General features: G+C 34.6%; 4 protein-coding genes across 5 annotated transcripts; 1 reads left to right on the plus strand and 3 right to left on the minus strand.

Annotated features, from left to right (window-relative positions):
• Window positions 1–3000: 3000 nt before the first annotated feature.
• Window positions 3001–4846, minus strand: LOC125193274 (adenylylsulfatase HINT1-like). The gene is made up of 5 exons (XM_048091044.1): window positions 4719–4846; window positions 4579–4636; window positions 4110–4199; window positions 3396–3513; window positions 3001–3257 (listed from the first exon to the last, which is right to left on the minus strand). Exons 1-5 carry the CDS (start codon window positions 4772–4774, stop codon window positions 3190–3192), a joined length of 390 nt encoding a protein of 129 aa, XP_047947001.1. The 5' UTR covers window positions 4775–4846; the 3' UTR covers window positions 3001–3189.
• Window positions 4847–5881: 1035 nt separating this feature from the next.
• LOC125192633 (ABSCISIC ACID-INSENSITIVE 5-like protein 2) lies at window positions 5882–9432 on the minus strand. Of its 2 annotated transcripts, none has more exons than XM_048090257.1 (5): window positions 9367–9432; window positions 9018–9165; window positions 7819–8841; window positions 7663–7734; window positions 5882–6197 (listed from the first exon to the last, which is right to left on the minus strand). In XM_048090257.1, the coding sequence occupies exons 3-5, from the start codon at window positions 8692–8694 to the stop codon at window positions 6117–6119; spliced, it is 1029 nt and encodes a 342-aa protein (XP_047946214.1). In that variant the 5' UTR covers window positions 8695–8841; window positions 9018–9165; window positions 9367–9432; the 3' UTR covers window positions 5882–6116. The 2 variants fall into 2 exon arrangements, with proteins under 2 accessions (XP_047946214.1, XP_047946215.1); XM_048090258.1 differs by having other exon boundaries at window positions 9018–9126; window positions 9367–9400.
• A 2764-nt stretch (window positions 9433–12196) lies between these two features.
• Window positions 12197–13545, minus strand: LOC125195868 (40S ribosomal protein S2-4-like). The gene is made up of 2 exons (XM_048094133.1): window positions 12813–13545; window positions 12197–12478 (listed from the first exon to the last, which is right to left on the minus strand). The coding sequence occupies exons 1-2, from the start codon at window positions 13470–13472 to the stop codon at window positions 12323–12325; spliced, it is 816 nt and encodes a 271-aa protein (XP_047950090.1). The 5' UTR covers window positions 13473–13545; the 3' UTR covers window positions 12197–12322.
• A 9547-nt stretch (window positions 13546–23092) lies between these two features.
• On the plus strand, window positions 23093–25000 carry LOC125192570 (protein PHYTOCHROME KINASE SUBSTRATE 4). The gene has a single exon (XM_048090185.1). The coding sequence runs from the start codon at window positions 23348–23350 to the stop codon at window positions 24815–24817; it is 1470 nt and encodes a 489-aa protein (XP_047946142.1). The 5' UTR covers window positions 23093–23347; the 3' UTR covers window positions 24818–25000.
• The last annotated feature ends 1326 nt before the right edge of the window (window positions 25001–26326 follow it).

Consider the following 26326-nt stretch of genomic DNA (forward strand, 5'->3'; position numbering starts at 1 on the left):
GATTCATGTATGTCATGTATGTGGTATCGACCGTGCATTGCCGACGTCATGTATGTATGCATTATAATACTCTCTTCGTCCCATGAAAATATGTGCAATTTCCATTTCCGTTCGTCCCACAATAATATATGCATTCCATTTTTGAAAAGTTATAGTATCAATTTAATAATATAGGTCTCACTATCCACTAACACTACCTTAACTACTATTCTCCTCATCTCTCATACTTTACCATACCATTCTTCTTCTCTCTCTTACTTTACCAATTTTGTCTTAATTTCCGTGTCATTTCCATTGCCCATATTTTTATAGGACGGAGGGAACATATAATATGATAATTAAAGATAAAGGAAAACCATCACTGATTAAGCCGATGAAGATGTTTCTAGTTTAGGAGTCCCAAGTGAAACACCCACGAACCCCAAGTCGAGGTGTGTTGCCTCAATTTTTAAAAGTTAACACGCTTCCCTTCGCGAAGGACAAACTCATGCCGCCCTAAACAAGATCTTTCAAGAATGTTTGGCCATAGACCAACATATTACTTCATTCGTTCCACCATAAGTAACATGTATTCTTTTTTTTTTTGGACGGCCCACCTTAAGTGGGTCATTTCTTTTTCTTTTTTTTTTGGCAAAATATAATGCATTTACTATCTCCTATTTCATTTTCTCTTTACTCATCTACTTTATTCTCTAATAATTTATTCTTTCCACTGACTCTTTAAACATCATTTTCTTAAAGCGGGACAGAAGAATTAAAATTTTGATTACACAATTCTCATTATTTAATTAATTCAACTTTATTACTTATAAATGATGTAATTTTTTATATTAAAAATGAAAAAAATTGGTTGTGGTATAATTTCATATATGTGGTTACTAATGTCTGATGTTAAGCTTGATTTGAGAGGAATATAATAGGAATAATAACGTGACAGAGTTATATCATAATTTGGGATCAAGGGGTAGTACAAAATCGTAACATTACACACAAGATCTTCTATTAATAGCTATGTTACATCACATATTATCCACGTCACTCATCTAGTGTGCTGCAATTTTTTATACGACATCATAACACGACACGGACTCGTACGAAATTAACACGACACGAACACACACGTTTGGAATTGGGGTCCTTATAGGTCGACCAATAAGAACACGAAGATAACGGGTTGGGACGGGCCGTGTTTGGGTCGGGTTTGGGTTACACGCTAAGAAAAAAAATAATTATGTTTATTAATTAAAAAATGGTTAAACTTTAATTTTTAGTTATTTTTCTTGTTTAAAATATTATACTTCAATTTTAATTAATTAATAAAATTATACTTTAATTTTATTAATTAAAAAATATTAATTAAATTTTTATGAATTTTAAGAAAATATTATGCTTAGATTTTATTAAAAATTAATTTTTTAATTATTTAATTTTATTATATAGATTTAATATTACTATACTTTAATTTTATTATTTTGATTAAGAAAATAATTATTTTAATTTGGTAATTTTTTATTTTATCGTGTAATATCATGTTTAAATCGTATAATAACATTATGTTTTAGTCGTTATCATGTCGTGTCAAACTAACTTACTATCATTAACAGAGAGTTGACTTTTTTTTGGGGTACACGATAACACACACGAACCCGACACGAACCCGTTGGTTGGGACACGATAAGAATCCAATGATTTCGGGTTGGGTTGGGACACGATTAGGTTGTGTCGATAATGGGTTGACACGATAACGACCCAACACGCACGTTTTGACAGCCCTACACTCATCACATGTATAGGTGCATACGGAAAAAAAGTTATTGGTTAAGACTTCATTAAGCATATTTCTTACTATGAAATTGTTATAATAAAAATATATTACTATATCAAAGGGATATATACACATTAAAAAAATATATCACATAGCAAAATATATCAATTATATATTTCATATTATATTTTTTTCTTACTATTAAATTGTTATAATAAAAATATATTACTATATCAAAGGGATATATACATAATAGAAAATATATCACATAGCAAAATTTATCAATTACTATATTTTAAAAATTGGTGTTAAAAATGATCAACTTTGGAAGAATTCTGGGATTTTCCTTAAACTTTAAAAATGGTCTTAAAAGTATATTATTCCACGAAGTCCTAAACTATCGAACGGATCCTAAGATTGATGTCAATTTTACACGGTGGATCATTTTCCAAACCCAATATATCAACGAGGCATACTTTTATCATGTTAGGCATATATGAATTCAACAATTAGAGCACTGCAACAACATTATTTCTTGTATCATTCATAGTAAGCACAATAGATTTCATAGGTAGCCTAATAAGATCAAAATCTACAAAAAAAATTCTAATTGAGTCAAGTTGGAAAAATTGCATACTTTCAAAATTTTATGATTATGAATGCCACTTTCAAATTCGATAGATACCAGAATTCGTGTAAAGTTTAGGGATATTAAGACCAATGTCCAACAATACTTTAATTTGACTTAAAACCATATTTATGTAAGATATTTTTTCATCCAACTTATTTTTTTTTCATCCAACTTATTTTACTTTCTATTCCTCATTATAATATTTTGGTGTTCAGTAGGTGCCTGCTTAATACAGGCTAAAGATATTTTGGTCAATTTTAACAAAATTAATATAAATAAAAGAAAAAATAATTTGGCAGGTACTTCCTCTCAGTTGTGTCCACCATAGGTATATCCGATCACATCATAATACTTGGGATTTGGATCCCCTACTGTGGAGAGAAGCACGGAGATGCTATTTCTCACAATCAAATATTTTATTAATTTTTTAAAATATTTTAATATTATATTTTAGAAATTAATATTTGATTGTTAGGCATCACATCCACTGATGTGCTTCTCTCCACAGTAGGAGATCCAACATCGTAAAACTGGAGATGTATAACCCAGTTGCTATCAGTAACAGAGCAATGCACACTTCTCCCACCACTCGAACAAGGCCGGATCATCAAGAAATGACACTAGATTTAGGCATAACACAAATATCTTTAGGAAAGTGCAAGGTTTTATCTACTTCAATTGTAAGAAGCAGTCACCTTAATAAACTTATTTATGTTCCCACAGTTGAGACAAAAGTGCAGCCAAGGATTGAAAGTGGAGATGATTACACCAACTCGTTGTTCTTACATCCGGCTTAGCCCGGAGGCCAGTTCATTTGTCGTCCGCCAAGAAGATGAATGTGCAGGTGATACACCGATTGACCTGCGCAATACAACCAATGGGCATTCAATAAATTAGATTGATATTAAATACGATCCCATACTTGAAAGATTATATGAACAAACGAGCTCAAAAGTGTTCGAATGCAAATGCAAAAGGTAGAGAGAGGATGGTACTAACATCCATTAGGTCCGTCGTTAATCACAATTCTGAAGCCATCCTTAAGGCCTTCCTGTTTTGCCACAAGCTTCGCTGTGTATAGAAGACGGCCAAGAATCTCACAATGCCTCTCCTCAGCCTACAAGAATTAAATTACATTTTGTTTAAGTTTTGCACGTTTTTACACAGATGACAAGAGTGCATAGTCTTTTACAAGGCCCTAACCAGAGATAACCTAGCTTTCTAGTTTTGCCCAAATTTGGCCCCACCCACAAGGCCTAGTTTACACCTACCTACCTCATCTTTCGTTGAGGGGAGATTCGACCACCAGGAAGACCAGTCTTACAAGATATGCTGGTTATTGATCTATAAGCTTGAGATGTGATCTCTTTATATTGTTTTTATAGGCAAATGAATATAAATTTAAAGGCTGCGTCACGGCGGTGGACTCAAATCAGAGACCTTTGGCCTCGGCCATTACCACACTACCATTAGATCAACTCACACACACTGACATTATCTCTATACTATAGCTTGTGACAAGTTGTAATTTAAGACCATACTAAGTTTTGTTTGCTTTGGGAAAAAGCATTGCAACATTTGCAGCCCGTGTTCAAGAAACTCTATGCTTCAAATGACAAGACGAAACAAAACATATTGTGATGAGATCAGATAAGGAAGTGGTAAATCAAGCAATGCAGCAGCCTGAAAACAGAAATGGAGCGGAATATGTACCGTGGATATTCCAATCAATCCATCCCTGAGTTTAGGGATAATGAGGATGTGAGTAGGCGCTTGTGGAGCTATGTCCCTGAAAGCCAGAACCTGCCAAGGGAAAACACCAGTTTAAAACCAGTACAACTTGTTCACTACAACAAAGCAAATAAAATACTACAATATAAACAGATCAGTTCATGATAAAAGCAACATAATCTAGAAAGTATAGGTAGCTAATACATCGGCATGATTAAGTTTGAAAAGCTAAGCAAAATAAGTCACCCAATTCTAGATCAACTAAGTGACTGGCAAAAGTGTAAATTTCCTTTAAATTAAGCAGCTATAATTTAAAGGTTTAAATTCGAATATAGCATCCATCATAAGCAATTTGATTCTCAAATTTACAATCTCTCACTTAATCCAATGGCATATCAAATTCCCAATTTCAAAAACTGATCTTTATCGTTCTTCAAGCAATAGTAAGAACCTGCTCATCCTCATAGACGATGTTGGCCGGTATTTGCTTGTTGATGATCTTGTCGAATCTGCAGGTTGTAAAAAATGAAGAAAAATTAGTGCAAATACAGACATGAGAGAGAGAGAGAGGATGGGGTGATAGAGGCGGACATGGTGGGAGAATCTGAGGGAGCGGCAGCAAGAGCAGCCTCCTTTTCCGAAGCCATGAGCCAAGCAAATGACAACTGAAGTGCAGCATTAGAATGACCTAATACTATTTAGAAAGAATTCTTTTTAAGTCGATTAACTTTGCTTGAATGTCATTTATGGTCCATGTCTTTTTAAAATATAGCTATACGCCCTTCACACTCTTGAGAGCATTCACAAGTCACAACAGGGAGCCGTCCAACTGTCGTGTGGGACGGCTTAACGCGGGCGCCGATGGGAAGGGCATGGCCGAGAGCAGGACGGCGCTCTCTCGGCGCCTATTGTGCGCCGAGCGGGAGTCGGCCCGAATTTTTCAATTTTTTTTTATATTTTAATTGAACTCTATATATACAACTCATTGCATTTCATTTTTTTAATATTTGATAAAAATTAATAATTAAAATAAATTAAATTGAAGGACTTTTAGGAGGGCCGTGAGAGAATAGGAGAGTTGTGAGATTGGTTGATGATGTAGCTCAAATTTTAGTATGTCATCTCTCTTGTATCAGGATTAATAATTAAAAAAAAAAATTCATTTATATTCTTTATTAGATTATTAATTTGATAGATTATCATTTCCTTGGTGCGGGAATTGTAAAAAAAACAGCTCCGCACCCTTCGTCCTATAAAAACAGAGACAACGCGAATGATACAAGAATTAGTGCATAATTCGTAAAGTAAGAGATAAGATGAAAAATATAATTAAAATAATATTAGTCGATAATGAGATCCATATTATTATTAGTGTTTAATAGTGAATTTTAATGATATTATAAATAAATTGATATATATAGGTAATGAATTGAAGAAAATATTTTATAAATGGAATTAGACTATATCTATGAAACGGATGGAAAAAGGAAAATGTCTCTTTTTTATATGGGTCTGAGTGAGTATATAATAAGTCAGTAACAAATGGATTCATATTATTGAGAGAGAAGTCGATGAGAGAAATGAAAATGAAAGACAATCATAGACTAATGATGATTTAATCTGAAAATAAAGAAGAGGGGGAGGGACGTAAATAAATTTGACAAAAATAGCTCTTTTTAACAGTTGAAAGAGCATTTTGGTTCTGAAAAAAGTCCATAAAGTGCAAAAATCCTTCCAAGAGACGTGTGACGATATTTTAGATAAAGATTCATGATGTTATAAACCACCACAGTTAACAAAGCTTGCCAAAGTTTGTAACACTAAAAATGTACATGAGACATGAAGGTTCAATGGGGCACGAGACAGCCAGCCCAAGGATGTTAGATGAGGGAAACTCACAACTGCTAATCTACCCCGCGACTCATCCCTCCAACTACTTAACTCCAAACAACTAACAACATTAACTACGTTATAATTATTACACAATCCTCACACGGGAGCTGAGCTCGTTCTACGCAGCTGGTATTTTGGCTCCGGTGGTGGTATGCATGGCAACGCCTTCTCCACTTCCTGCAACACCACACAAGTGCGGAATGGATAAAATTCATCAATAATGTAAGCAAGATTAGGACAAAAACAAAAGCAAACAATTACATGAAAGTCGATCCAAAAGGTCGGTTCAGGAGTCAAAACCAACAGATACTCATGAATACATCCAGTGATCCAGATGAAAACTCTTAAAATAGATGTATGCCAATAGAGATAGATAGTATTGTTTGTGATTATTTGAGCAAAACAGAAAAAGAGATTCCTTAGAGCCTATATTATGCTTTATGTTTGATTATGTACATTATGATCAGATGGCTTAATGGTTCTTAAAGAGTATTCCAATGGGCTTTGAATCAAGATTAATGCCATCATCCAAAGGGAGGTATAACCAGCAAGCAATGATGGTAAATGGATTTGAATATGTAAGATGCAAAAAATTGGAGTAGTTCATACTTCATTGACAATTTCTTTAACTTAGCAGATTTTCGGCAGCATTTGACAAGGAAAGCAACAAGGGCAGCACAAAATTTGGTCTCGAGCCAAATGATAAAACTAACTTTGGATATGAGAATATGTCAACATTTACCATCATAATTACTTCATTTCCCTAAAATGCCCCCTAAAACAAGACGGTGAAGAAAAGGAGTATTTCATTTCAGCAGAGTTCATGTCTTTACCAATGTAAACTAATGAAAGGTGGTAACTAATCTGCACTAACTCACTGCTCATGGATAGACCTGTAAATAATTATTTCATGTAATTATGTGTAATCACCTCATAATAATATACATAAACCCAGGCATTCTTTACATCTGAAACTTCCTTTGAGATAATCTGTTTCAGAAATTTGATCTTACACTGTTTAATCTTTAATACCCTGTTCGGTTTGCAAGATTGTATCTCGGGATTAAATATGTAGTGTGTTTGGTTCATGAGATTCAATCCCATAACTCAATCCTAGATGGATAATCATGGAATAATTAGTCATAGCTAACCCCCTCCAACTAAAATAATCTCACAACTCAATCCTAGATTATATCTTGCTACTAATTTATCTAGGAAACAAACACCATCTTAGTGATAAACAACAAATGCAGACGCTGCTAATCATCACATAGGTGTTGCATAAATTAGCTTCTGTGGAGTATTCAAACAGGAAACACAAACATAGATGAACATATAATCATGCAGCATATTCATAGTTATCCAGCTACGCCTTGTTGGGTGAGCACATTGAGAGGTATAAATTGATGAGTTTGAGAATGTCGATGCACTCACAAACTAAGAATGATTGATACAACCAAAAGTACTAAACCAGTAGCACCCAAACTCCACATTTTTCTATTAAGGTATAGAAAATCACAAGTGAATGCCAAAATTGCTACAAGTTGAATAGCAATGTAGATCTTTAGATATAGCAAAATGCAATGCAGTTGAAAATAGTTACACCAAAACTTGGGCACAAACATAATTACATAGCACACACCTGCAGTCTCTTGAGCCTTTCATTCTCCTCTTCCAAACGTGAAACCTTGTTCTCCAGTTCATGAGTGTAAGCCTGCAGACCAAAACAATAAAACAATCTAACAGTAAATAATGAAAACAAATTAATATCCACAAACCAAATGTTAGAAAAAGAGACCTGTTTTCTTGCTCGTGATCTGGCCGCAGATTCCCTATTTTTGATCATCCTCTTTTGTCGCCTCTCAACGCTTTTCTCAGCTATATCATCAGGAGCAACCCTTTTACGCCCAGGTGTCTGTGTGTCTGATAAAGTACCCATAAGAGGGGATGAACACATAGTCATTTGAGCATCGGGATAACCAGCATCTATGATAGGATTTCCACCAAGAGTAATAGGCTGTTGGACTGGATGACTAGGCATGAAAGCAGGCAGCATGCCCTGCTGCTGCTGCTGCTGCGGAGGATGCATCGAAGACATCTGATAATTCATCCACTGAGTGTGCTGAGGCAACCCCGTAAGATCAGCCCCACCACCATCACCAACAGAGCTTAAAACCTTATTCCCTCCAACAGACTCAGAGACCACCCCCGCCTTCACCAAGAAATCCTCCAATGTCATCTCCCCAAGCGTGGTTTTCCTATCAAGACTGCTCCTTTTCTGCCCCTGCTGGATGTCCTGCCACACTTCATCCACAGTCTTCTTGCTGAGATCCATCGACAGCATAAGGTTCGATTGCTGATTCAACGACAACCCAGGCGCAGATTGGCCCGGAAGCTGCACGTTAGGCCCGCCATCAACACCTCCTTCCCCAGCCTGATTATTAGCCTCAGCAGTCCATAAAGTCTTAAGAAGCTCATCAAGATTCATACTACTAAGGGGCTTTCCCAGGTCACCCAAATGGTTCTGCACCTCATCAAGAGTGAGGCTATACAGTGATCCCTGTCGAGCCAACGGGTTCGGGTCATGACTCTGAATTTGGGTCTGGGTTTGGGCTTGGCTCAACCCAGTGTTATTACTGCCACCCCCATGAGATCCCATTTTCTGAGCTACCATTAAACTACCGTCTTCTTGCTTTTCCCCTCTTCCTATACAACAATCTAAAATGAAAACTACCCCAAAATTAACGCCAACAGGTATCCTTATTCACAGAAGCAAACGAAGCTATAAATCCCCAGCTATGCATGAAATGCATCACTCAATCTATTCAAGAAAAAAGGAATTTGCAGAGCCCATCAGATTCAGCAATATATCGGCTAAAGAAGTGCAACAAAGATTCAATTTTTCGGGCTCCCCCAATATCATAAGCCGATGAGAATCAAAGAAAATGCGGAAAATTTCGAAATCGAAGTGCAAAACAAACGCATATACACACTCACCTGGAGAAATAAGAGAACCCCCAAAAGCAAGAGATTCTTTTAGTTAGATTTCAGTATCCATGCAGCCAAAATTGTCCAAACCAGCTCGAAAGAAAACCCAGAAACCACGCTGCATAAACCTTAGCTCAAAATCTATGGGAGTTTTATTCTGGAACGGACAAAAACAAATTTAACATACGAAAAACAGACCCACATTCTATACTCGTCTCTACACTAAAATTTCTTAATTATCATTTACCTAAAATATAAAAACATTGGAGAAATAAAGTATTAATACTACTCCATATTTTTGTGTTTTGGAGAGATTAAACAAATCAAAGCAATAGTTGATTTATAAATTCATTGTTACCGGTACTTGTGTCTGAATCACTTGTTTTCTGCTTCAATTTCAAGACTAGTTTCCCTTATTTGGTGTAATGATGTAATAGGAGAGAGGGGTAATAAAATAGGATTTAGAAAAAATCTTGTCCTTGAAAAAAAGTTTAATTATCACTTAATACTTATTTAGAGATTTCCTTTTTATTTTAAAATGGGTTATGATTATTAGTTTAAATTTTAAATTTATTTTTTAAGAAATAAAATAGGAATAATTAAAACTACTAAAAAGAGATAAGTTTTACCATTTTGGACCGTCCACCAAAATTAGATTAATTCTATAATGGAAAGTTTCATACACATCATTGTAATTGTGGACCCCACGATCCACTAACACTACTTCTACCGCATTTTTCCTCCGTCTCTTTTACTTTACTAATTACATATTACAAATCATGTAAGTTTATCCATTTTTTTGGACTGAAGGAGTATAAAAATAACTATTACATTTATTTAGGATATAAGATTTTAAAAGTTGTATTAAGTGAGTTAAGTAGAAAGAAAATAAAGTTTACCTCCTTCATTCCTGAAAATTTGTCACTTATTTCTATTTTTGTTCATCCCTAAAAATTTGTCACCTTTCACTTTTATCAGTTTTGGTAGTAGATCCAACATTCCACTAACTCATTCTCATTCACATTTTATTATAAAACTAATATAAATGTAGGATCCACATGCCACTAACTTTTTCAACACACTTTCTATTACTATATTTCTTAAAACTCGTGGTCAAAAGGTGACAAATTATAAAAGACGGATGGAGTTTACTTAGAAAGTAGAATAAAGTATAGAGGTGAAGAGAGAAAGAATGTGCTGCTTTTTGCTAAAATAGTAAAATGACTCGACTACAGTGAGAGAGCCCAAAAAAATTAGGGGTAATTGCTTTTAATGTCACCAACTTTCCATGAATTCCGGTTTTTCCCACGAACTTTAAAAAGTTCGTGTAATGTCATGAACTTTATTGTCGGTTGTCATTTTCCCATGTCAGGTTTTTCGGTCTGATTCAAACTGTTTGTTGCCTATTAAGACAATGTCCAAATTCGTTTATCTTATTATCGTTATCTTCGTCTTTGAAATAGCTTCGCGTGGGTACCTTGTACGCCTCAATCGGAACTCGGATGAAGAAGTTATGACCATTTGATGAAGGATGCGACCTTGTATTATCATAATGGCCATAACTTCTTCATCCGAGTTCCGATTGAGGTGTACAAGGTACCCGCGCGAAACTATTTCAAAGACGAAGATAACGATAGTAAGATAAAAGAATTTAGTCATTGTCTTAATAGGAAACGAACAGTTTGAATTAGACCGGAAAACCTGACATGGGAAAATGGTAACCGACAATAAAGTTCATGGGAAAATTTGGAATTCATGGAAGTTGGTGACTTCAACAGCAGTTACCCCAAAAAATTATGACTCAAACTATAACAAAAAAAAAAGATTAGTACTCCCTCCGTCCCAAGGAAGATGACCCCTTCCTTGGGCGGCACAGGATTTTATGCATTTTTATTTTGTGTGTAAAGTAGAGAGAGGAAAGTAGGAGAGATGGAATAAAGTAGAGATAAAGGTATTTCCAATTTTAGTAATGAGTCATCTTGATTGGGACAAATCAAAAAAGAAAGTGGATCATCTTTAGTGGGACAGATGGAGTACTGTATTACCTTGAGATAGATAATTGTACCCCTTAAAAATTGAATAAGGTACAGATTTACCTTTTCGTTGAAAATTGAATAATAGTACTAACAATTACAATAGGGGAGGCTTAACGGAGGTCCCAAAGTTGAGATATGACTGCCGACTTTAATAAATTGGATTAACGAGATTGGCATAAAGTTCAATAAATTTACACCATCAAAAGGGAAGAGTATGCATTTTAATTAAATGATTTCATTCAATAACATACCGATGAGAGATATTTTCTAAGATGAAATTGCCTATTATATGGTTCTATACTTTTTGTTTACCAGGTATAAAATTACATTAAAAACTCTTTAGAAATAGTACATGAAGACAGATAAAATAACGAAAAAACTTTATTTTGAAATCCATGAAGACAAAAAAATAATGTCGACAGTGAAATGTAAATGATCACAGGATACGACTATGTCAGTGGTTAATAGAGAGATACAAAAGGATCAAAATATGAATTTTAATTTAGTTTGAACGAAAAAGAAATTTTAAATTTTATCACCAACCTTTGCATCTCTCAGCAAATGTATTCTCATTAAGGGCATCTGCAATGGGTGGGATTGGCGAGCACTTAGAGCATACCAGCGGATGGTGTATGAGGCTATGAGGGGTTAGGTTAGGTGACGGGTTGTGGTCCAAGCACGGTGCCGAGGGGTTAAGGAATGAGTGTGCATCCTGCCTCGAGCAAGAAGGGTTAGGGGATGGGTTGTGGTCCAAGCATGAGAATCAATTGGAGAACTCAGACCAGAACGCTAAGGGGGTGGGGTTTTGGGGGAGATCCTATCATTTCAACATTACATAAAGCTTAAAAGTCATGGTAGCAATTCCACATTAAGTTCTCTTAATGTTTGGTTTGAAATTTTTTTCAAAAAACTGCCAATAATTAGAGTTCAATAGGATTTAAATCAAGAATTTGATAAGTAAAACATCTAACTGGCAAACAGGTAAAAGAATATCACATTATTCGAATAGGACTCATTTAAGATAAATTTCAAAGAAATTTAGACATCATCAAAATGTGGACACCTTAATGAGTCAAGACAGATTATATAGGCAGCCCATGATGCAAATCGATTTAGACTAGACTATTGCTTCCATACAGCACAAGCATAGAATAATTTAAAACTAAATAGATTCCAAGAAAAAGGCAATGTAAAAAATCCTCAGATAAAACAAGTATTTAAAACGATAAGAAGCTTAAACAATCCATCAAAAAACAAAATTAAAACAGCAACTTATCCTCAAGCTTCAACGTCATCCACAACATGGACAATCTTGGCTGTGGGCTTAGCCAAAAGATCAGTGTACTCTTGGAATGGAGACTTGGTGAATCTAGTCTCCCTCCAGAAGTCCGGTGTCAAGAACCCATATGTCTTCAGCAGACAATCAAAAGTTGCCTAAAAATACCAATTCATTTCATCAATATAATGCTAAAACTCCATGAAATATAACACATCAATACAAAAGTATACAGGATTATCAATTTCATATATATGTAAACATATGTACAATGATTGATTAAAGAGCACAAAAAATGCACCATAGCAACAAATAAGATACTATAATAGTGTTAATCCGAATTGGGCGTTTAATGGTATTAAATATGAAATTAGGGATAATCAATTAAATTGGGCGTTTAGTGGTATTAAATATGAAATTAGGGATAATCAATTGAATTGGGCGTTTAGAAGTATTAAAAATGAAATTGGGTATAATGAAATGAGAACAGACCTTGACAAAGTTTCCAAGGGTTTTGGTGGATCCACGGGAAGAAGTAAACACATCATCAATTCCAGCGAATTGAAGCACCTTCTTCGGCACACGCGCAGCCACAATACCAGATCCACGGGGAGCAGGCACCATCCTCACAGTCACGGAGCCACACTTCCCGGTGACCTTGCAGGGCACGGTGTGGACCTTCCCGATCTTATTCCCCCAGTATCCCCTCCTCACCGGAATCACAGACAGCTTCGCCAAAATAATGGCGCCGCGGATGGCGGTGGCCACCTCCTTCGAGCACTTGACTCCCAATCCGACGTGGCCGTTGCTATCCCCGACCACCACGAAGGCCTTGAACCTGGTCCTCTGCCCGGCGCGCGTCTGCTTCTGCACCGGCATGATTTTCATCACCTCGTCCTTGAGCGACGGCCCCACCAGGAGGTCGATGATTTGGTACTCCTTGATTGGGAGGGAGTGGAGGTAGATCTGCTCCAGAGATTTGATCTTCCCGTCGCGAACCAATCGCCCCAATTTGGTGCACGGCACCCACTTCTCCTCTTCTGCCTCACGGCGAGGGCGCCGGCCGCGTCCACGACCGCCCCTGTCTCCTCCACGTCCACGACCGCCGAATCCTCGCCCGAAACCACCCCTGTCTCCGCCTCTTTCCGCCATTGTTGCAGTTAGCACTAGATTGAGAGAAAAGAGAGGCGAGTGAATAACAATAGACCGACTGAAACCCTATCTTCGGAGCAAAGAGTTTATATAATGACACATCTAATGGGCTTAGGGTTTAACTAAGAAGCCCATATATTATCTTTGGCCCAATTATATTTTCGGTTGCTTTTCTCATTTTGGTCCCTCTTCTAAACTTTTATACAAAATCAAGTCCAATTCCTCAATTAAAAAATAAGTATAGTAGTAGTAGTAGTTATTAATACCTAATACTCCACACAATTTGGTTTCATAGTTTTCACCTGTATAAAATTATATATATATAAACTATAAGGGAGTGTTATATTACTAATTCAATATTTAATTGCTAATTATAATTAAATAATAGTTTTTAGATATTCAAGTCTAGATTATCAGCCACGCGAAATGTTAATATGATAAAAAAACATCAATAAGGGTATTAAGGTAAATTTAAAAAAAATTAATTGTAACTAACTTTTGAAAAATATCACATAACATTAAAACTCATATAACTTTCTTGATTTAAATTATTTTTCCACACAACATATATTAAATTAAAGATAATTTCATAAGGATTCTAACGAGCTCTAATTTGCATATATTTCGATGTCAAAATTTGAATTTTTTTTTTGAAAATTTGAAATTTTTTCGTACAACAACAAATGTCAACATAGTATATATAAAATATGTAAATATAATACATGTAGAATGTCATTCTTAAAGCAATGTGTTGACATTCTCAAAGCATTGTGTTGTTATTTTCAAAACACTATATTGTCATTTTCATCCAAAATCCTAATTTGATAGTTTTTTAAAAAAATTTAATTAATAAAAATAAAAATTATACTCCCTCCGCCCCAGATTAAGAGTCACTTTTTGCCATAAAAGTCCGTCCCAGTTTAAGAGTCATTTTTAGAATTTTTCATATTTGGTCATACAATTTTACCTCATTCTTCATCAAAATTACATAAAAATGTCATTATCTACATTAAAATAAATCAAAATAAAAATCAAAAGTTAAAAGGGACTTACATTCAACCAACTTCACCATCTCACTTCATTTATTACCAACTCTACCATTTCATTTCATTTATTACACACTCTACCATCTCACTTCATTTATTACACACTCCACCATCGCACTTCATTTATTACACACTTCAACTCTTTTTTAATATCCGAGCCATAACAATAAGTGACTTCAAATGTGGAACGAGGGGAGTACATGACAATTTTAAACCACTAGATTTCTAAAATCTTAGGATCTTAAATTAGTTGTAGTTAGCAACTAGAGACTGAGTCCCTATAAACTACATATCTGCAAATCGATAAGAATATTTTTTAAATAACATTACAAGGTCGAAATCAAAACATAAAAAATGATTAATAATAGGGTAATGCTATGTGGCCACATTATGGCTAGCCGTAAAATGACATTCTAGTAAATTTTTTATGTTATGGCTATTAATGATTCAAACACCTCATTTAATGCTCTAATAACTTACACTATTACCCTTTCTATTTAATTGTAGTTGTTTTTATTGATTTCATTTCTCTAATCTGGTTCTTACGTTTCTTTTTTAGATTCATTCATTTTTTAATTTTCTATTTTATTTTTAAACTATTTTTTATTTTAAGATTATGTTTTATCTTTTTTTAAATATTTATCTATTATACCACACTAAAATTGAAATCAATAATAGCTTATAAGTTGTGACACGATCATATATCCTATAATATTTTTATCATGTTTTATTTTAAAAGTATCGATTATACTATAAACATAGTGTGCATAAAATATAACTTCATAAATCAATATACTAATTATTGTTTTATATACTAGTATATAGTAGTCGTGTTTACATAATTATCTTTTTCTCTTTAATTTAAACACACTATGTTAGGTTCTAACTTAATTTTATTTTAAAAATTCATTAAATTTTAAATAGACAATATTTTTTGAAAACATAAAATTTCTAATTCCCTGTAAATCTCTACCACCTCCCACTCTCTTACAAATATCAAAATCCTTCCCAGCATTAGTATATTAATCTATGAGCCTATAATATACTACTATTATATTTTGAAAATACGTAATCATATCATAATAGTTTATATATTAATATACTTTCCAATTCCAAGTTGTGATATAATCTAATAATAATAGTAATTAATATTATTATTGTTAATATAGATTATAATATGTGCTACTCCATGATACCGTTAGTCCATTACCATTACCATTACTGTTATTTTAGCTTAGTATTTTTACTTATTATTTTACTTTGTACGTAGTAAGATGTTAAAAATAGTAGTATAAATTAATCACCTACATTCAAAATGAGCTAGTTGATGATAGATGATGGAATTACTTCTAAAACTATGATATTTAGGATTAATTTTATAAATGATTACTAAACTATAGTACTTGTATCAAATTAATTAAAAAAATGTATTTCTATCAAAATTAATACTTATAGTATTCTTTAATGTTTTCTTCTATTTTTAATTATATTATTACAAATAAAAATTATAATCTTACAAAAAAAATTCAAATTTAATTAAATTGATAAAAACTATTTAGTTACCACACCATTATTTATTCAAAATAATGTAAAAAACATAATATCAACATGGAATTTTATTTGAAGGGACTTCTTTCCGTATTTTGAATTACCTCTCATCTTGGGCATACATGGGCATACATGGGTGATGGTAGTTGTTATTTTTTTAATTTGATATATTTTTTGCGAAAAAATAATTTAAATTGAGAGAGTTACGTAAATTTAAAGATTTGAGATAATTTTGAGGAGAGAGAAAGTAGTTAGTTATAATTACTACATATAGGATTTGACATTAATACGCTTTTAATTTAATTAATAATTATTTAAATTTAAAATATATTACACTTGACATTATATTAACCACAAGATCTTCTAATCTAATGGTTGAAAATTGATCTCAATTTGGGATTTGTAATTAGTTATCAATTGATTACATCCCCTGTTGTATATAAGTATAAAGTTGTAATCAATTCCTAACTACTCTCTCCGTTCCCCATTAATTATCCATTTTTATCATTTTCGCTCATCCCTCAATAATTATCCACTTTCACTTTTTACCATAAATGAAAATCACATTCCACTAACTCATTTCACTCACATTTTATTATATATAAATATAGGACTCATATTCCATTAGCTTTTTCAACCCACTTTTCATTTCATTTCTTAAAACGCGTGACAGAATCAAAGAGGGCAGTTATTGAGGGACAGAGAGACTACTAATTAGCAGTCTCAAACTAAGACCAATTCTTAATCATTAGATTAGAAGATATAACGATTGAAATAATGTTAAATACTCCTAGATTATATTTTAAAATTTAAAATTTATTAAATTAACTTAAAAAGAGACTAATGTCAATTCTTATTGATGGTAGTTAAAATTAACCTATTCTCTCTCTTCAAAATCATCTTTAAACTTTAAATTTATGTAAGTCTCTCGATTTAAGTTATTTTTTCGTGAAAAATGTATCAAATTAAAGGTAAGTTTATAAGGATTACAATGAGATTCAATTGCATATGCTCCGACGATGATCGGATGATGATATTTTAATTTTTATTTCAATTTTTGTATGTGTTGATAAATATATTTTATATCAATAAATGCATCAAAAAATTTGAATATAATGCATGTACAATATCAATAAAACTATGTTGAAGTTGTCGTATACGTGTGTTGATATTTTTAATACATTATATTTATATCAGAAAAATCACAAAAATAATATTATAACAGATTGACGATTTTGTCCCTTTATTAATATTTTATTTACTATTTATTGTTATTCATAAGGTTTAATCATATTCACTTATTTTAACATCTAATAATATAAAATTAATTTTAGTTCTGTATTGAAATACTATAAGGGCTCGGTATATATTTATATGCATGTGATTGTTAATCTATAGGTTGCAAATAAGAAAATATTAAGGATATTAAAGTTTTGGAAAAATAGTTATACGCATTTGTATTGTTTAATTGAAAAGTCTATCTAGGTGTTAGTAAATATAAAGTACACGTGTGATGAGTGTATGCAATCAAAGATATCAAAATAGCTTAGTCACTAGTAAAATATATTTTTTTAGTTACCTATTTTCCATCAAATATCAATTCACATGATGAATCCACGATCAACTAGTAGATTTCTAGATCTCTCAAGCAGTCCATTTTGGAAAGCATATATCAAATGGTTTCTGTAATATGTTTGGATCATCATCTATTCTCTGTTTATTATTGAAGTTGTGAATGCATTCAACAATTGATTGAGATAAAGGTCGAACAAGGTTTTGATTGAGTGATTGTATTTGGTGATAATCTACCAACTCGCCGGAGAAGGAGAGGGCAGCCTCCGAGTAGTCGAAGGACTCATACATCAACAACAGTAGCCATAGTTGTTGGAGATGGATCTTTATTGAGGAAATTGGTGAAGATGGAGCGGCAGAGGAGGCGGGGGCTATGATTCAGTGGTTGCAATGCGAGAAAACCTCGATCGAGATGGAATCCAATCAACACCGTCGATTTTTGGAGGCGAAACACGTCCACAATGAGGAGGTGGTTTAGTGTCCGGACTCAATTTCCCACCTTGCTTATGGCAATAATCGGGATATATAGACTAAATGAGCTCTTTCTTCTAACAGGCCAGTCTTTTGGACTGAGTTATCCTTATTGGTCTGTATCATAAATGCTTTCATTGAGAGCCCAAACGGTGGTTGGGCAATGAACTTGCCGTGACCAACGAGTATGTTTGGGCCGACTCGGAGTGGTGACCCACAGAGTGGTGGTTGGGCAAAGAATCCGCCACCACTAACGTGGCTCGCCATGACCAATGAGTACGTTTGGGTCGACTCGAAGTGGTGGTCGGGCAAAAAATTCGCTACTACCAACGTGGTTGTGACCAACGAAAACTTGGAGACTCGTAGTAGTGGTCCACGGAGTGGTGACCTGACAAAAAAGTAGTCAAGACCAACGAGGACGTTGGCCCTTAAAAATGATCGAATCAGCTGTGACCAATGAGGACATTAGCCCTTAAAGAAGGATCGAATTAGCCCTGAGCAATGAGGACGTTGGCCTTTAAAAAAGTTCAAATGTTATGGACTCAATGTCCTATATTAAATGCGAGAACAACTAGTATCATATATATAGATTAAATTATCTTTTTCTCTGCTAGTCGAAATCTTTTCGAGTTATTGATCCGGTTTAGTCTGTATCATTCAGTCATTGGAGTCGTTTTGGTGGTGAAGAGGATGAATCGCTTCTCTATTTGTCCCCTTAGTTTTAATAATTTGTTATAGCTTAATTTATTTACTTTTTGATCAGGATTCCTGTTTTCACTTCAACAATGTGTATTAATATTAATTTTTAAAGATAACTACAGAAATATAAGTGGAAATATCTTTACTTCACCCATTTTTTTAAAATTTAATTCATCCACCACCAACTTGGGGTTCTTTTCCCACCTCTTTCATTTTACTTACCTTGTATCAAAGCCCACTTACGTTATAATTATATTGATCCAACATCCTCATTCATCCCATAATTCAATTATTATCATGGTTAAAGATTTCATTATTTAACACCAGTACACATGTATCAATATTATAATACAATAATTTTATTCACTATTTTACATTAATTTCGATAATCTTAAATTTAAGCTTATTTTGTTTTTCTTGATGTTCCTATGCTTAATTTTTTGTATGTTCTCGAATTTTGGAGGCGATACAATGCATATATGTTGGCATCAAAGTGAAGAAAATGTTGACCTGTGTATGCTCTATTTTTGATAAAGATTACCTTGATGCAAGATAATTTAGTAAATCCAAGTAGCCATCCCCTTCCACTTTGGAGATATGATAATTAAATTAAGGAGTAAAGGAATACAATGAAACTTGTCCCCAAGACAACAGCAACTCATGGTAGCTCTGATCTAACCCTAGCCCACACACATTTTGGAATGACATTCCTCATTCATGTGTGCTCATAGCCAAAAGAAAAAAGTTCTTAATAATTGTGAAATTAAGAGCCCACCAAACTATGTGATATACTCTTATATATGCTATCATACCTAATTTAACCCCAAAGTTCAAATTCACACATCCATGCATCTACTTAAAATTGTTGTATATATAAAAAAATCATGTGACGTGTACTGTCACACACATGAGAACTCGAAAATTATTTCTAATAAGCAGTAATATCAAAGTAACCCGAAATTTATAAACTGGCTCGAATAGCCCACTAAATGTAGCGGGTTATGATTGTAAATTTTGAACCCAGCAAAATCACAACTCGATTAACTTGCACCCGATTAACATGTAATCCAAGTAGAGCTAATCCGAAACACGACATGTTGGCCCAATGTGTTGTACCTAAATGCAGTATGCAAGCATTGTCTATTATTCCGCTTTATTTGACAACTATTTGAAACTTCAATAATTATTTTTATACTATAAATAATTTAACGAAAAATATTAAATCTTTCATTTTATATTTAATCTTTTATAATATACGCATATATATGTATTAATGGATAAGTTTATATTTCATTTTAATATTACTACCTCCGTCGAAAATTTGTCCCATTTTCCCATTTCCGTTCGTCCCCAAAATTTGTCTCATTTCACTTTTACCATTTTTGGTAGTGGACCTCATATTCCACTAACTCATTCCTACTATATTTTATTATAAAACTAATATATAAAAGTAGGACCCACAATCCACTAACTTTTTCAACTCACTTTCCATTACATTTTTTAAAACCCGTGCCCGGTCAAACCGGGACGAATTTTAGTGGATGTAGGTAGTGCAAATCTTAAATCAGATTTTCAATATCAAGATTCACCATAAAATATTCTTATATATTAGTAGTATAATTTAACAGCTCGGGATGGATTAATCATATGTCATAAATTTTACTATATTAGAAGGTTTGAGATCTAAGTGTATTTCCAAAATTCTCACAATAATATGAGTAATTTTATAGTTAGCAATCCAATTAGTCATTGGGCTGGTTCGAAACCCACACGTTTAGGATTAGGGTTAACAATTTCGAATCCAATAAAATTCTAATCCGATTTGGATTAACCCTCAATTCAAATAGGATTGATCCAAAACTTGATGATAAGCTACTCGAGTTTGAGTTGATGCACTACCTAGCTAGAAGCTGCGGACATGCATGGTTGTATAATGGAGAAGCCCACATGGATTGAAGGGGATTATTGTTTAGAGACAAAACCAAGATATATAATGGAATGGTCATTTTGAATGATTTGAAACTTTTGCTAGTGTCATAAAAAGGTGATAAGATGACCATGAATTTTTAGCAATCATGTTGGAAATCATTATCTTTTAATAGACTACACTTTGTTCTGCTGTCCAAGAAACAGACAGAAAGTGCTTATTACCTTAAGTCAATATTTTAAGGTAATGGGGCCAAGCTTTGAAAAATTTATGAAATCTCAATCACCAAATCAAATACTCCGGGTGTGGGCTTGCAGATATATCTAATGCTACTAATTATAATATGGACATTGTTCATAACTACCAAGATTGCATCTTATCTTGGTAAATATATGATTAATGCAAAGATCAGAGTGTGCTTTTGTTTTCATTCTTTTCCAAGAAATCACGTTTAGATTGTCTGCAATTAGCCAATTCTTAATTGTACTAATTGCTATAAATATAATCTCATCCTATGGTATTTGCATAAGACACGTCTACACATAAAAATGTAATAGTATTAATGATTAGAAATATGAGAAAAAGTCATATGGTGTAAGGACGATATTTTGTCTATTACAACGGAAAGAAAAGAAGTAAAAATGAAATGAAAATTACAAGAAAAATATTAAAGCTAACTAATTGTAAGGAGTAAGATCGAGTAAAACCCATTTTCCCCTACACAAATTATGACCCGGCTAGTGTAAAAAATAAAACGATTTTCTCATAATGTGTCGAAGCACTTAAAACCCGCTAATCATCAACAAACTTGGAAACGTTCAAGCAAAATAATCTTCAAAACAAATGCACAGTGATCCATGCGTGATGAATGCAAAGTGATTTATGCACTCCTGTGTTCCTTAAAAATGCAAAAATAATCACTCAAATCAAAGATTCAATTATCTTCACAATATCATTCAAATAGTTCGAACACATTACCTACACCAACCACCTCGTAAAAGACTTAGTCTCCAATACGTTGTTTTCTACCTACAAAAGACTTGTAAGTTGGAAAATGTATCCTTACAGAGCACACATATGTGTCGTATCAACAAATCATTTTTTCGAATTATTAGCTGGTTTCCATCGATTACTACTATGGCTACCTCATGATCCTTGTGCTGTCTTTGACAACACCTTCAAATAATTTGCACATTACTCCCTCCGTCTCAGAAAGATTGTCTCAGTTCATTTTTTGCACTCGTTTTGCAAAAATAATAATAAATAGGTAAAGTTGAAAGAGAGTAAAATAAGAGAAAAAATAATGTAGATAAGATCATTCTCTACATTATTCTCTTTTTTACTTCACTTTCTCTTTACTTTAACTATTTATTACTATTATTTTTGCAAAACGAGTATGAAAAAGGAAATGAGACAATCTTTCTAGGACGGAGGGAGTATCACTTTGAACAATATTGACACTGATATATTGAAGAGTAGGTGCACAATTATATCCAACAACGCTTTCACTTGATAATTACTATCAAATCTAATTTGTTCTTGCTTATCCAACAACAAATATAAACACAACTCGTAGTTCCACGGAACTACTCATTTCGTAATCCAAGGAGCTAGCGACTACACGTTGCTTCATCCCAGAGTTCTTGTTTCGTCCAAAGTAACTTACACAATCTATGTCTTAGAAAAGTACACGAATTTTTCTTGCAATTGTTATAAATATGAAAAAAAAATCCAAGTCATATATATACATACGACATTCTATTTATTACCATATTCATGTAAATGAATAAAACAATAGAACATAAATTACAACAAAAATAAAAAGACAAGTCAACTGTACGTAGCTAATGTTTTTAGATTGACTACTGTCGTCAAATATAAATCGTCTTTCTTCTAATATGTAGAAGTACCACAAACTGTAAAATGTTAAGCATAATTCAAAGACCAAAGGCCAAATTCGTTGAAATGGCAAGTGCCTCCACGCACCTTTCCAACATTCATGAAACAGGGCAAGATGAATTAATCTTGAAAAATGCAAGAATGTAAGAAAATATTAATGCAAGTGTAAGATCTGAGATCAACTGAATCAAACTATAGTCTATACATGTCTGGTGAAATAAACCAAGAAAATAATGACGTGGCAGAATACTGACCACTCAACCAAGATTCATGCATGAGCTACCCAAGTATATATCTTTTCCTATTTCTATATTTTTTTCCAAAAAAAACTGTATCCAGGAGGTCACCAATTTATTTTATCAAATTGTACATTGAGTCATTTTGTCTAGGCCCCTCTAAATATACCAACATGATTTTAATGTCAGTAGGATGGCCCTTTTGTATTAATGCGAGTTTGGAAGTTAATTTATTGCCCAAACTGTTTTCTTATCAGTAGAATATGTTATATCTAATCTGAATTTAATGATTTTGCTTCTCATAATTGAGTCAGGCTATCTTTTATTTTTGTTTACATTGTGATAAAATAAATATAATTAGGCGGAGGGAAGGGAGAGTATGAGTATCTCTACTTATACACACAAATTGAGCAGAGCTTATTTGAGTTGTGACACACACACACACACATTTTGAGTTCCCTTAGCTAACAGTGTAAGATGGATCCACCATCAATGTTGAAAAGCTTCAAGTACAATTCTACACAGCAGCAGCAGCAGCCCATGTTTCCTGTCTTGGAAACTCCTCTTCATTACAGATCTTCTTCATCTCCTCACACTCACACTCACACCAATGCCACCACTTTTCAAGATGCATCTTTCTCCTCCTACCTCAAACCAAACGATAAAAAATCCCAAGAAAAGATCGAAGACACGGAGATAAGCATCTTCGACGCCCAGCGCTATTTCAGCGAACACAACACCGACCCCAAACAGATCATGAAGAAGCAACCCATCCCCCATGACATGCTCTCTGTTCCCAGATTGTCCTCTGTCTCCTCCACCGACGGCTACCCCGCCCGGAATTTCCGGACCAGGTCGTTCCACGCCACGCCCACCGCCTCCTCCGAGGCCAGCTGGAACAGCCAGACCGGCCTCCTCGCCAATCCCCCGGGCGCCGTTGGAGTCTCCCTCAGAAACTTCCACTCCAACGATGGGAATAGGAGAAGCTCCGCCGCCAGGAAATGGAGCTTCGGCCGGAAATGCTGCTGCACCGGCAAGAAATCCGTTGATGTCAAGGACGCCACCACCTCCGATTCCGAGAATCAAGCCAATTATATGTGCAGGAATTACAAGGCGAAACCGCTGTCTAGGAATTGCTCAGCTAGAAAGGACGTGGTGGAGATAATTAGATCCGTGGACGGTTTTCCACAGGCCGATCCGCCGCGCCAGCAGCGGATATCGGCCTCTGGGCGGCCGTTTGTGGACGGAGCGGGAAGTTTCTCCTTCCCGCTCCTGAACACTAATGCAAGCCAGGTGGTGGCTAAGCCTGTCCTCAAACCAATCATCACAAAGCCTAATACCTTGATTTTGAATCCAGTGGAAGAGCCGCCTCGTGATTCGCTGGAAGTCTTCCAGCCGGTCCACGAGGCGGTGGTGCCACCTGTCCTGCGCGTGGTGAACACGGATGACGACGTCGTCAGTGATGCAAGCTCTGATCTCTTCGAGATCGAGAGCTTCTCCACCCAGACGACCTCGTATCCCATGTACAGGCGCAGGGACTCGCTCGACGAGGCTCCCGGGTTCAACGCGAGGCGATTCGGTGGTCAGTACGGGGGGAGGAGGAGCGTGGACGAGCCGCCGACGCCGAGCGTGGCGGGGACGGAGTGCTACGCGCCGAGCGAGGTGAGCATCGACTGGAGCGTGACGACGGCGGAGGGGTTCGACAGGGCGAGCGTGTCGAACTTGTCGGAAATCGGGAGGGCGGCGTTTGTTAGACAGGAGGAGGAAGGGGGGAAGAAGAAGGGGCTGCTGATGATGAGCTGCAGGCAGGAGAAGGCGGTGAGCGTGGGGCCGCAGCCGGTGAAGTGTGTGGAGGGGGGGCATGTGGGTGGTAGGCCACCGAGGGCGGGGAAGCCGCCGCTGGCGACTGATCATTCGGCACGCTTGTCGGTGGCGTTTGTGGCATGAGAATTTGGGCTGTTTTCTCCTTGCCGCTCACTGGATCGTGCTTATGTTGTCTGTCTAGTCTTCTCATGCCATGTTTTTCTACTTTACAATTTGTCTCCAATTTCCTTATTCATACCACGTAAAGGTTGTGTTATTAATTGTGTATGTTTCTTATCTAAATTTGAACATAAGTTGCTTTTTCAACTTCCTACACTATAAATTTCTCTTCATCTCTACCTTTTTCAACTTTTTAAAATGAGGATTTTAAAAACTGAAAATCATATCAGTTTAGTGATATATTAATATTAGTTCACATTACAAAATATATAGTTACTGATATTGAGTTAGAAACTGATACAAAGACAGAAAAAGAAATTTATGAATCAGTTAACTGATATTGAGTCAAAACTAATATATATAGTACATTATGTGATGACAACTGATATTAATGTAGTATTTTGCGAACTAATATAGTTATGTGTTATATAAATTTTTTTTGTCATGATCCATCTCGGAAAGAATAAATCTACTCAAATTTGTACTTCTCATTAGTGAAAATGTATATCTGACATTTTATAGTATTTCACTATATTCCATTTTATAGTATTTCACTATAGTAAATTTTTTTTGTCATGATCCATCTCGGAGTAGTAGTTAGCCAAAACTTGATTCTATAATAGGAGTATTATGTACTCCATACTTTACCATTTTAAATTTGTTACGGTCATTATATCCTAGAGTCATGTCAATGATAGAAGTGATTAAATATTAGTGACAAGTCATAACTCCGCACAAAAATATTTTCTCAGCTTCTATAATCTATAAGTATAAACACATAAACTCTAAGCTTGCATAGTTTCACTGTCAAGGCAATGAATGATTGAATGTTGGTTTAGAGATACACGTTGGCAAAAGAATGGGCAATGAATTTGATGAGAGTAGTCATGCTGACAAATCACACCTTGATTTAATGGAATTCTACAAGTTTGTTGAATGGGCCACTCACTATAGACGCAACTTGTAAAAAAATCGGAAATTATTGATTTTTTTGGCAGGTTGTACGGAATCCTTTTTTAATTGGTAGTTTGAGATAGAATATAATATTTGCAGGATATTAATTATAATAACAGTATTTCACCAACCAAGAATCTGTAATATTGATTACAAAATTGTGTGATTTCACCAGTTTCATCTATATATATATTACTGTGTGAGGGTAACGTGGAAATTAGAATTAGGAAATGTTTAGTAAATGATACATTCGTGTAAGGGCAATGAAGAAAATAAAAGTGTTCCAAAAATTTGGTATCTGATGAATGCACAATGTATATTTACGGCACTTCATAAACATAAAGTTTTAATTTAGAGTAAAAGCCAAAATTGGTCCTGAACATATGGTCATTTTATGTTTTTGGTCCTAAACATTATCTTTTGGATTTTTTGGTCCTGCACATATGAAAATTTGATCATTTTGGTCATCCGTCAACATTTCCGTTAAAATCTAACGGTCAATGGGTTTAATCCCGATTT

The sequence above is a fragment of the Salvia hispanica genome, chromosome 6, assembly GCF_023119035.1.
Source record: "Salvia hispanica cultivar TCC Black 2014 chromosome 6, UniMelb_Shisp_WGS_1.0, whole genome shotgun sequence".
Lineage (NCBI taxonomy): Eukaryota > Viridiplantae > Streptophyta > Magnoliopsida > Lamiales > Lamiaceae > Salvia > Salvia hispanica.

Coding starts and splice junctions, on each gene's coding strand:
- LOC125192570 (XM_048090185.1), top strand. CDS start 23,348: ATGGATCCACCATCAATGTTGAAAAGCTTCAAGTACAATTCTACACAG.
- LOC125193274 (XM_048091044.1), bottom strand. CDS start 4,774: ATGGCTTCGGAAAAGGAGGCTGCTCTTGCTGCCGCTCCCTCAGATTCT. Junction 4,637..4,718: donor CCCTCAGATTCTCCCACCAT/GTCCGCCTCTAT, acceptor TACAACCTGCAG/ATTCGACAAGATCATCAACA. Junction 4,200..4,578: donor TCGTCTATGAGGATGAGCAG/GTTCTTACTATT, acceptor TTCCCTTGGCAG/GTTCTGGCTTTCAGGGACAT.
- LOC125192633 (XM_048090257.1), bottom strand. CDS start 8,694: ATGGTAGCTCAGAAAATGGGATCTCATGGGGGTGGCAGTAATAACACT. Junction 7,735..7,818: donor GATCACGAGCAAGAAAACAG/GTCTCTTTTTCT, acceptor TTTGGTCTGCAG/GCTTACACTCATGAACTGGA. Junction 6,198..7,662: donor AAAGGCTCAAGAGACTGCAG/GTGTGTGCTATG, acceptor GTGGTGTTGCAG/GAAGTGGAGAAGGCGTTGCC.
- LOC125195868 (XM_048094133.1), bottom strand. CDS start 13,472: ATGGCGGAAAGAGGCGGAGACAGGGGTGGTTTCGGGCGAGGATTCGGC. Junction 12,479..12,812: donor CCCTTGGAAACTTTGTCAAG/GTCTGTTCTCAT, acceptor TGGTATTTTTAG/GCAACTTTTGATTGTCTGCT.